The sequence below is a fragment of the Idiotropiscis lumnitzeri genome, chromosome 6 (genome assembly GCF_059441095.1).
Source record: "Idiotropiscis lumnitzeri isolate Australia: NSW breed Sydney's pygmy pipehorse chromosome 6, RoL_Ilum_1.0, whole genome shotgun sequence".
In the NCBI taxonomy this organism is placed as follows: domain Eukaryota; kingdom Metazoa; phylum Chordata; class Actinopteri; order Syngnathiformes; family Syngnathidae; genus Idiotropiscis; species Idiotropiscis lumnitzeri.
Window position 1 is genome coordinate 21,861,010 of NC_142396.1, and position 12,735 is coordinate 21,873,744.

General features: G+C 38.3%; 1 protein-coding gene across 1 annotated transcript in view; it reads left to right on the plus strand.

Annotated features, from left to right (window-relative positions):
- Nucleotides 1–238: 238 nt before the first annotated feature.
- Nucleotides 239–12,735, plus strand: part of LOC148335893 (NT-3 growth factor receptor-like) — a 48,336-nt gene continuing 35,839 nt past the window's right edge. Inside the window, exons 1-3 of the mRNA XM_088298592.1 lie at nucleotides 239–582; nucleotides 9,359–9,433; nucleotides 11,493–11,564. Coding sequence (XP_088154718.1) covers nucleotides 317–582; nucleotides 9,359–9,433; nucleotides 11,493–11,564 — 413 coding nt within the window. The 5' untranslated portion in view covers nucleotides 239–316. The remainder of the gene's footprint in view (nucleotides 583–9,358; nucleotides 9,434–11,492; nucleotides 11,565–12,735) is intronic.

The window sequence follows — 12,735 nt, forward strand, 5'->3', positions numbered from 1 at the left end:
GTATTGTATATATAGTTCCTGACTTTAGTGAAGGATATTTTTGTTCTTATTTTTTGTAATATTTCACTTTGGGGGCGCGAGAGAGAGAGAAGGAGAGAGTGTGTGTGCGAGTGAGAGAGAGAGAGAGAGAGAGAGAGCAGAAATACAATTGGCTTTTGTCAGTGATTGTTAAACGGGCAACATTCAAGAGCTACGGCTAAATCAAACCACTAAGGAGGGAGAGAGAACGAACTAAGAACACTGGTTGCCTTGTTTCTCTCCCTTCGATGTACCCTGACAAGGAAAAATATATTGTACTTTCACATTCCTGATCGTGATGTATGGATCAGGAGCTTCATTCTCGTTCGATGGGTGTCGGCACTGCTGGAGGCTTTTCTTAGTGCTCATCATCTTATTTCTCAATGACCTCAGCTCATCACCACTGCACGGTCCACTCACCTGCACCTCCTCGCCCAACGAAATATATTGCAACAAGTCGGACAGCAATAGTAGGGTTTCCCCGATCCTGTTCTCCCAGGACGCTTGGAGCTCTGGAAATAGTTCTCCGAGCACCGAAGAACTTTTCCAGAACATCACTTCCATGTAAGTGTCACCTCAGTCTTTTTTGATGTGTCGTTTCACACTGAGCAGGCATCGAAACATTTGCACATATGGTCCGTCGTAAAAAAAGGAAACAAAAAAGAAAAAAAGAGGCGTCGCTCGCTGGCGGGCGTAGAAATATAATTTTTTTCTGCATCTTTTTGACACGACTTCTGCGTGTTCAGTTATGAAATACAATATTGTTGAAAAAGAAAAAAATGTCGTGGCCGTCCTGGACGTTGTTTATGCACATACAGTTAGCAAACTAGTGATATTGTGGAAATATGTTTGTTTGCGTACTAAATCTCTGCTAACGTGCATGGTCACCAAACCTTTCGAAAAAGCTCCATCATGGGAACTGCATGTAAAGAACTAGCAGTGTACAAACTCGTGCAACAACATTTGCTCAAATCGCTTTTTGTTCAGTAACCTATCCCAATGCCATGGTAAATTAACCAATATGCAAAATTCATTGTAATACATTACAGAACATTATGTAAGAATATTAATTGCATTACAATACCATTACCGATAAAACTGTTCAACTACAACTACAGAACGTATAACAAGCTATATGTTAGATTTGCTCACTCAATGTTTGCGAACATCACTAGAATAACTAGAACTCATAAATTGAATGCAAAATATAGAGCAAATTACCTTCAAGTCAATAACAATAAATTCTAATCAGTGTCAGAGAAAACAATTAACAGAATTAGTGCAAAATCAAAACCATATGCATTGTTATGTATATAATCGTACATCAAATCATCGGTAATTTTATTAATTAATTACACATTGGTTTATTTAATTCCACATTTAATTAACAAATGAAATATCTAATTAAGGACACTTTTAATTACTTATTTTAATGGTGCATTTATTCAATTCTATATTTAAGTAATAAATGAAACAATTAATGAATGAATGACAATTTTAATTAAAAATTTCATGGTGTATTTATTGATTTAATTTTGGCACTTTCAGTCCTCCAAAGAAACCGGCATCCTGTGGCGTAATCCTTGGTATTATATGTGTTGAACCACTAGAGGGCAGACTATGCGAGAAGAAAAGAGAACAGTCTCTTTCTTTTTAAAAGAACCCAGCCTACGCACGTCCGTGGGTACTTGACCCACTTAGGGCCAACGAAAATTCACTTTTCCTTCCTTGCCTTAATCCGTCATTTAAAAAAAAATAAAAATAAATAAATTCTTATCCTCATCCCCAAAATGGGCATCCGGCTATTGTGGACGGATGACTGTTCTGTCGCTGGGACCGAATGCCCATCTCTGGTCAGGGTAGTCCCTTATTAAGATAAATGCTCCACCATGTTTGTCCCAGCGGAAAAAGAATGCAATAAAGTAAGTGAGATTATGAGTAAGTACCAAATGTACACAAATCAAATGACTATTTGTCATTACAGGATAATAAACATGTTGTAAAAATTTCATGTGGCCCCACCTATTTGGGTTGGATTGTTAGATATGTGGTCTGTGGCTTTGTAGATTTGAAAGACTTCCAAAACACAAAAACCGCAGTTAACCATACCCATGCGTGTAGACTACAGGAATAACAGGTATACATTTAAAAAAAAAAATTGCTGGATGATTTACATGCCTATGTTTCACGTAGGCCAAGCTGCCTTATTGCACATTTTGTCTGATTTGTTTTAGGCTCAAATCTATATAATTTAAATGGAATCTCCCTTAAGAATAATTGAAGTAGGAAGCCAGACAGGTATTAATAAATGAGGAAATGGCACATCTGGGAATGTCGTTTCTGTAGCCAACTAAAATAAAGCATAACACCAACAGCAAGGGTGCGCAGGTGTCAACAACATTTGTTTGTAAACAGGCGTAATGAATTTACTGGAATCTGTGCTTACAAGCATATGTCGGGTATTACAAATACGTTGGAATAGGATGCACATGTAAAGTGTGTGAACTTTAAATTAGGAAATTATGTTCCCAGGTTGAATTTGTCTGGAATTATCCGGAAACTAGCTAACTAGCTGGCATTCAAAACTAACATGACCACCGACAATGTGAACAAGTTTCATAAACTGCTTGGGCGAATGGCAGAGAAAACCCCCCTGAAAATCTGAATTAGTGTGTTTCAATTATTAGGCCATCTTAGCAAGTGGGTATGCCAAATGAAGTCCAAAATGGTGCTGCTTTTTATGTGTTGTAATACACTAGGGTTGTCAGAATTAAAACATTAACTCTGGAGAATAATGTAAAACATTTTAAATCCCTTAAATATTTTAACTCAGTTAACTCAGTTTAGCTTTAAGCGGCTTTGTGCTGAGGCCATATTGTTTGCGCTTTGGTAATAAAGAGGCTCCAGCTTCCTGTCCAGTTTGCTGCTCTGCTTGTTCCCACAAACCTTCTGCAGGGGCCCGTCTTTGCCTTCTTTTTTCCGTTTCAGGCAAAATTAGGCCCTTGGATACTTTGTCTAGGAAGAGTGGCCTCTAGTAGGATTGAGCTTGGTTCCACCCAGGGTTGACAGCGGTGAATAGAACATATGCATGACAGCATGAAATCTCCAGCATATTGTAGAATACTTGTTACAGTCAAGAATGACTCTGGGCTTTTTCTTTCTCTCCTCCATGTGCTTGGTGCATAGAACCAGGACAATTTTTCCCCTTTTTGGAAAATATGAGACCAAAGTCTCCTCTGCTCTGAAAGCATAATGTCTAGAAAGGACCTGTCTGCCTGTAATTTGCAGATGGTGGTGAAATTGCTGCCTTATTTTTTCTTAATTGTTCCAGTCTCTTATTCTTTTAATTCGACAGCTGGGGAAAAATTAATTATAAAATTATCTGTGATCACTATGTGGCCCTCCAGTGAGTTACATGGGTCCAAAAGCACCCCCATTGCCTGTTTTCCTACTTGTTGGCCTCCAGGAGTCTTCACTGTGTATACTTGCATGTTCCAAGCATAAGCAATAGCAACATTGCAAACGATGCATTTTTTGGTGGCTTCGAGGAAGGAAAGAGCAAAAAAAGATTCTTGACAATACATTTGTTTCTACCCAGATTAAGAATTTTGGTTACGAGGCTGTTCCACACTGTCCTAAGGTAGATTATAGGGGACAGTTTGTTTTGTCGACGTGGCCACGGCCTGCAGAGTCTGTGGTCAAATGAGTAGTGTTTGTTCTGACAGAAGCGAAGCGGGCACAGGATATGATCTCAGCAAACATGCGTCGACCACTTCGTTTGTTCCAAAAGAATACTGTAGAATCATTTTGTTACTTGAACACCTCCTGCCAGGATCAGCAGCTGCATGGCAGTCAACAGCGATGAACTGAAAACAGTCTCATGGCTGCTAATCCTGAGGATGGCGAAGAAAAAGTGTTGAGTGGCAGACCACAAAATGTTTTTCCGAGAGCCACCTCCATTTCATCACCATTGTCATCATTGCTGCCATTGTTGTCGTCATTGCCATCGTCGCCATCATTGTTTTCATCCTTCTCATTGTTCACATTGTCATCATCATCCTCCTTAGAAGAGGAGGAATGTTGAAAATGTTATTCTTTGTTCAGTGCGTCCTCAGAGCTCTCTGAAGAAACCCATCAGAAAAACTATTCTTCAAAAGTTTCTAAAACGGACTGACGCGCATTCGCCATTGAAATGTGTCTTTGGCTTGCTGCGGATATTTGTCAGTGTTGTGAAGAAACTGAGAAAAAATACTAAGCTGACCAGTCTGGAGTCATACAAACTGCCATGCGAATGCCCTTAACCGATAGGATAGAAAAATTCAAACAGCCAACCAATTAGAGTAGAGATTAAAACAAGTGCATTTTTTTTCAAGCTCGCTTCATGCACACATGCGGACATACAAGCTTATTCACATCTGCACATAAACAGTTGGCGAGAGCAATCGTTTACATTCAAACAATAAGTGTATTTTTTAATTTGTGGGCTGATCTTTGTTTCGTCACGTACACATGTGCATGCGACCCACGCGTGCACATTCACACAAAAATATATTCTTATCTGCACAAAAACACTTGCTAAGTAGCTGACTGGTATCATGGTTGTTTGATTGATCAGTACATATTTTTTCTAAGTGGGCTAGACCGATTGAATCTTGACCTATAGCTTAAATTAATTGGTGTCAACATTATGCAGACTTTCACTATTAGCAAGCTGTCTGGGTCTCTACTCCCCCCAATAGCAGAGGTCAACTGCACATATTTTGTAATATCAAAAATAAATAGATATAAAATGTATATATTTTCCATCCATCCATTATCTGAACCACTTATCCTCACAAGGGTCGTGGCCGTGTTGGAACATATCCCACATAACTTCAGGCAGTCGGCGTGGTACACCCTGAACTGGTTGCCATATGTCTATATGTATATCTATATATATATATATATATCTATATATATCTATATCAGGCATCACCAAATGGCGGATGGTTCGGACCGGACCCATGGCTAATCTATGATGAATTTTTTTTCAGGGCGCATTCACAAACGTTGGCGCTGCAATTCTAGTAAATACGGAAAAGGCGTCACTGATTTGAGCCAATCAAATCTTTTGTTTACGATCCACTGCCAATTGCGCAGCAGACCGGAAGATAGTGCTGCTGACAGTATGCCTTGCTAAAAAGTTCGCGAGGTCGATGCGTCTTGTTTTAAATGAATGGACGGAGAAATTTAGTTTCGTTCTGGCTGCAGCCAATTCAAAACCAGTGTGCATCATATGCTCCGAAACCGTCGCAACATTGCGAAGCGCCACAACGAAACAAAGCACCGCCCTTTTGTGCAAAGTTATCCGCTGAAGTTTGAGGTGAGCGCAGGCAAAAACATCGAACTTCGAGTGCAGTACAACAGATTTCTACATTTTCGTTTACATCCCAGCGGCATGCAAACGAATATTCAGTAAAAGTATCATGGATTTTGGGGAAACATATAAAACGTTCAAGTCATGGGGAAGTTGAGAAGGAGTGCTTAAATGTGGTCGCACAAACATTATTTAAAGGAAAACACAAAGCCCAGATGTGTGAAATAATCTACCAAATCCCAATGGCCCTGATTTCGTTCCAACACAGATTTAAGTCACGGGCAGGGCAGTCACAAACCCATTTTTCTCATTAAGAGAAGTTAAAAAAATATTCAAAAGAAAAAGTGGTGTCGAAGCTCATTTTGAATTAGTTTTTCATGAGGACAGCCATTTTTATTGATTGTGTACTGAACATGTTGACCTGTTTTACTTGGATAATTAGGCTTTCCGTTTTTTTTAGGTTGATAACTCTTTGATTTAAAAAAAAAAGGTAAAAGATGTTAACTCAATGCTTAGCACTTGATATAGTTCTGCAGGAGATATTTTACCGTTTTTTCTGGAAGTGGTACCCTTAAATTCCTGGAGCCACATTTTATTGAATGTGAAATAAACACCTTATATTTGTTTGACTGGCGAAGGTGTTTAATGGGAACATTGCTAAATATTTAGTATATAAGTGCGCTCTGTTGAAAATGACTAAATATTGAAACTATATAAAAATGTGAACATAGGCTAGACATTTCGGGAAGTTGGACTTTGGTTCGGACCTTTTAATTGGAAGAAATTTTCGTCGTGGACCTCTGTGACTTTTAATTGACTACCTCTGATCTATATCTATCTATCTATATATATATATATTTATATATATATACATATATATATATATATATATAATTTTTTTGTAAAATTATTTTTATAGGACACACAATAATATAAAGTAAAATAAATAAATACAAGGAAATACAATTATTCAGGGACAAAAAGTTCCAATCAAAATATGTTGCTTGTACAACTTCTTTTCAAGGATTGCAGTGAAGTACAAATAATTCAGAAGAATACATAAGGGCTTCAAAAACCATTTAGGAATGCCTACCTGAGTGAAAGTTGAATTCAACTGTGGTGACTCAGTCTGAACAGTGGGTGCCACTCATGTAATGACGCACTGTAAATGACAGAAGAAAAAGAAAACTCACTCAATTAGAAATTACGTAATGTAGAATACTGTATCACAGTGTGCTTAACTGTAAAACAAGTCAATTAAGCAAAGCACTTCAAGGCAATGTCCAATGCAGGCCCAGATTATGATCGATCCCCATCCATTGTGAATCTCTTTGCGGCTATCAAAAGCTTTTACCAGTGCTAAGTGAGAAAGCGAAATGAATGCTAGTGTAGTTACCCACTTTGTATCACGTCCGTGATTGTCAAGGTTTTTTACAAATGGACGTGCGCTTCAACTGTCAAAATGAGTAGCAGCCCAGCTCACAGTCGTTGGGGCCTACCTTCAAAGGCAATACATGTGCATTGAAAAGAAGTCATAACTTGCTAATTTCATGACCGAATTTCATAAAGCTTACTTTTGTCAACCCCAAAGCATTAAGAAAATGCAAAATGTTTTGTTTTGACTGTGTTTTGATATTCACAAACATAGAGGGCAGGAATATTATGCCTGTATGAGCTTTAACGTCCTCTTTGTCATGACCCGTATCGGTCATGTCAGTGTTTTTGTTATTGTTTTCGTCACCTTCCTGCCATGTGCTCTTTGTTTATTTTTGTCAGCTGAGTAGGGCGTTTCCCCTCAGCACTCATTCCCCACCAGCCATGCACCTGTTCCCCGTTTACCGTCACACACCTGATTCCCATCTTCTCCCCCTAATTACCGGACTATTTATCCACCCCTTGCCGACAGCTCAGCGTCGGAGCATTGCTCCTGCTACCCCCGCGATACGCGATTGCCCCACTCACGGACATTACCACCCTCGCCTTGCCGCTCCTCACGGACTTTCACGACCGCGTTTTTGTTCTCATCCCTTGTTCATGCTCTCGTTCTCGTTCCCGTTACGTTCCCCAGTATTTGTCCCTGTCTTTTGTTCCTCGCCCTCCGATCCTGCTAGTTTTCTTTGGTCCCCCTTTGTTATCTTGCTCACGGCCACATTGTTTTTCCTTGTTTTGATTCCCTTAATAAATTCCCCTTTCGCTACCCATGTCCCTGCTTCCTCGCATTTTGGGTTCTACCTCCTCCTCGCCATACGGCGATCACGGCTCCACCTCCTCTTCGCCGTACGGCGATCCTGACAGTCTTAGCCACGGGTATGTCATTGCTGCCTAATTCGCACATCGACGGTTCCCAGAATGCATTGTGTGGTGCAATGCATTTAAGTTAAATTTACTACATTTAGTTACTACTGAGCATCAATGTGTGATTTGTGGAGTGGGAGATGTAAACAATACTGATAGTTGACACATCCTAAAGTCGTGTCAGTGTCGCCATAGTAATTATGTTGGGCATAGTTTTGCCCTTCCTGATGTAGCCCACTCATTTGAACACAGGCAGTAGCTTTGCTTTGGGTCTCTCTACCCATGAGGATGTTAATGTGATGACTGTGATTTGAACCGTGGTTATCTGTGTAAAATGCAGCATGCTCAACTGCAAGGTTACATGAATTTAATCGAGCATTGCTAGTTAGAACATAGTTTAGGCAGCATCGCTTGATGGAAAGCTCTGCATGGTGTTTGTAGACTTAGATATATTGTAGCGTCTTTAAAAGACACACGTCAGGCCTCCATTAAACTCTCGTTTTTAATCATACAAAACGGTTCTCTTGGCCGTAACTGATCACATCTCCGGGCATATCTCTCTCTCTCTCTCTCTCTCTCTCACCCCCCAGTCCAGTGAGTCGCGTGATGCATTCACAAAACCCAGCAAAACACAAAGGTTACGCTATTATGATGTGTAGCAGTTGGAAATTGAAACTCAATTATTGAACTGCTAAACTTAGATCAGCATAGGTTGAGACACATTTTTCTACACCCATGTTCATCGAACAGCAATAGGACATGTGCTATGTTGTGATTATGGTCATTCAGCGATCCCGTACCATGTGTTGCCTTTAGAAACTCGGCAATCTCAGCACTCAAAGGAACATGACAACCTATTTCTGACAATACAATATATTCTAACTAGATCGTGATAATAAGCTAAGGGACAGTGCAATAAAAAATATATGGGTGGGCCCTCAGCTACGTATTGCAATTAGTATGTATAAATTACATTATCCATACTAGAGAAGCAAAAGAAAACATTTTGCATTATGGTTAAATAAAAACAAAATTAAAAAAAATCAATACAAGTGTTTATTTTAGATTTTTTTAGTACTGTACATTTCCCTAAATGTATTCATATGATTTCAGTCTCCTCTATGTAAAAAAACATGTTTGTTTGAAATATGTTTCAAAGAATTGCAACTCAGCAAAGTGTACAATTTTGATTCCAATTAAATCACACTATACTTGAACACATCAATGCAAAGTGCAAATCACTGGCTCCCTGTACATTTTAGAGTTCTTTTTCAAATTCTATTATTTGTTTTCAAATCTTTAAATGGTCTCGCCCCACTTTACCTTCCTGAGGTTCTCCACCCTTACGCACACACGTCAAAATCATTATTAAATGAATGAATTAAGAAAAAGAATTAAAAGAAAGTAATTTTAAAAGTAACTTAAACTTGAGTAATTCATGACTCCACACAGACAGCAATATTTTATAGAAACATAATACTTTCAAGTAGCTAGTCGTACATAATATATTACGTTATGGCGGGAACGTGCCCAACACTGTTAACTATAAATATTTATTAGAACGTTCATGTGAAACGAGCAAACTAAAATTGTTCAATAATTTTTATTTTAATAAAATGATTCACAGATGTGTACTCTTTTGTCAGTTTTTTAATTATAATTGACTCATACTTTCCTGCTTTTTCACAGACACATTGAAAACTGGACTGGTCTGCAGACGTTGAGAGAAGTTCACATGGAACGCTTCACTGGCTTGCAGAGGCTGTATGTCCTGAAATATTTTCTAAACATGCTAGTCACTGCAAATGCTTTATTGGGAAGTTTACTCTTATTTCTGTCAAAATATCCGCGCAGCATCATCATCTATTGCTGAGCTTGTTGATGTACACTGCAGAATCAAAAACGCCTGATGAAGTCAAAACGTCGTAGCGCAAGCATTTCTCAACTCAAGGACTTCCTGCGTGTGTGTGCATATATATATATATATATATATATATATATATATATATATGTATGTATGTATGTATGTATATGTCTCTCTCTATCTATCTATATGTCTATATATATATATATATATATATATATATATATATATATATATATATATATATATATATATATATATAGATCTATATATGTATATATATATATATATCTATATCTATATATATATAGATCTATATATGTATATATATATATATATCTATATCTATATATATATATATCTATATATATATATATATATATAGATCTATATATGTATATATATATATATATATATATATATATATAGGCTCATAAATGTTTGGACATTGACACAGCTTTCATAATTCCATCTCGACAACACCTATACACAACACTACAATAGATTTGAAATGAAGCAACCAAAATGTGCTTTAAGTGATTCTGAGCTTTAATTTGAGGGTATTTACATCCAAATCAGGTGAGCGCCGTATGAATTACAACATATTTTATATGTGCCTCCGGCTTTTTAAGGAACCAAAAGTAATTGGACAATTGGCTACTCAACTGTTCCATGGCCAGGTATGCGTCATTCCGTCATTGTTTCACTTAAAAGAAGCGCATAAAAGGCCTAGTGGCCATTTATTCATGTATTCATTTGGTGAAGTCCAAAGTGCTGTCACCACCTGTAAATCATGCTATAATCAGCCTGAAAAAATCAAAATAAGCCCAACGGAGGGAGAGCTTAAACTTTAGGTGTGGCCAAATCAGCAGTTTGGTACATTCTTTAAGGAGACGGGCATTGGTGAGCTAAGCGCCACCAAAAGATCTGGAAGACCATGGAAAATAAAACTGGGGGAAAACAGACAGTTGCTGTTTGGTGCTCATTTTTCATCCCGACCTACGACCCCATGGATCAATTTAAAGACTTGCGGCACATCTGGACAAGGTTTATAAATAATTCGTAATTAATATCGTTTTCTTTTTTTTCTCACCGGTTTTCACTGACTATTTCCTAATTACGTCTACATACCATGGCTACACAATGGCGGCTTATCAAAACTGTACAATTTATTGTTTTATAATGATACATTAAATTCACATTATAACACCCTTAATGTGCATGACTCACTCGTAAAATTAATTCGCCACCTCTGACTTATAGGACACTGTATTCAACGAGCTAGCTTAGCACATCTCTGTGGGGCAGTAGCCCAGTGCCCCAACCTGTTTTGCACCATGGACTGCAAGGACATGTTTTGATGGAACTGGGGCACAGCTTCACAGAGATAACTGTGCCTCGCCGGCGACTCGTAACTTCAATATAAAAGCGCAAAGACTATACATGGATATGATCGATGCCTTACTTAAATTTTATTTTGAAGTTGGCCTTGGAAGCAATCATTATGGAGGCTGCCTTGACTTGGAATTGAGGCTGCCTCGCTTGACGCAGTCAAACTGACTGAGCTGCATTATTCTTATGCTAAAAAACACGATGACAGATTATGCAAAGTGCAGTACTCTTGCGCTCCAGCGAACCGCTAATGCGCATCCCTGAGTATAGAGTATATATACATATATATACATACTGTGTATATGTTAACATTAGTACTATTTTGACTCAGTTGCTTGTCTGTGGAATTTAATTCAAGGATTTTAAATGACATACATTTTCTCCTCTTCTTCATCTTTCCACGTGAAACGGAAGTTATTAAATACTCCGAATATGTATGATCATGAAATTTGCCAGTAAATTAAGTGCAAAACATAGCATCCTTTAAAATCGCTACATGAGTGTGTCGTAACCTTCGTTTATTGAATGGCAACAGCAATAATTTTCTTACTGTTTTTTTTATTGTAGGACCATCATGAAGAGCAGCCTACGCTCAATCCAGCAACATGTTTTCTCCAAAAATCCCCAACTAAGCTACATGTAAGCATTCACACTCAATTAATGTCGCCTTCTCAGACGTTCCTTGTTCTTTTCACTACAAGGACATTAAAAATATTAGTTATTCTGCTTCACTTGAGATGTGCAACCTGAGTATATACAACCTTCCAACCAAGTCCCAGGCAAGTCCATTTCAAACTTCTTCAAATAATGTATTTAATAATTTCATTCAAAGCTCTCCCTGACCCATACACAACACGTTTAAATTGCTAAAAATACCAGGGGCTAGTACAGTGCCTCACTAAACCATTCTATTTATAAAACGACAACCTTGTTATTAACGTTCAGCGTTGAGGTCAGCAGCAGTGTATCCCCATTATTTATGCACAGCGTTGATGGTTCACTGCTTCCCCCACCTGGGGGGCAACCCTCTCATCCACTGAACCCCAATGTTCAGACGCTAAGCCAGGGTGATATTAGTATGCCCATACCAGCTCTGCAGCTCTCACCGTGGGCAACTCCAGAGTGGAAAAGAGTCCAGCTAACCCGCGTCTGGGCAAGGGAACAGAAATTTGTCATAAGGGGTCTCTGAGCAGTCCTTGGTCTGATCCCTCACCAAGTACTTGTTTCCCAGAGGGGACAGTGCCAGGGGCATTAATCCAGCTCCAAAAAAATAAAAAATAATTATGAATACTAAAATAATGGCATTGTCACAATGTAGTCCCAAAATGTACTTAGTGTGGAATCTGAGCTTTTTTAGTTGAACACAAAGCTAATATATTTGCAGGAAGCCATGACTTCTGATGGATGAATGGCAACTGTTTGATACACAGGTTGTTGAATGTATATTTAGTCATCCAATGGAAGAACATTTGAATGTTCTGCCTGTCACTATACAGTGCTTGCATATGCAGTATAAAAAGATATTTCTGATGTCTAAAATTTCTTGAAAAAAAATGACACAGTCACAATGATAATGAAGACGATACAGCTATGAACATAATTCCTGTGATCATTATTTCACTTTATACCTAACTAGCTAAACAGTACATACAAATTGCTTAAAAAATGTGTGGGCAGGAGGCTTATATATAAATTGCAATGAGATACTGGAGAAAAGTGCCATGAAGCAATGAACTGAGCCCCACATACTCAAATAGGGAGCAGAGTGTTTAGTAGTTGCTACTTTGTATTATTCTGATATCTCTCCATG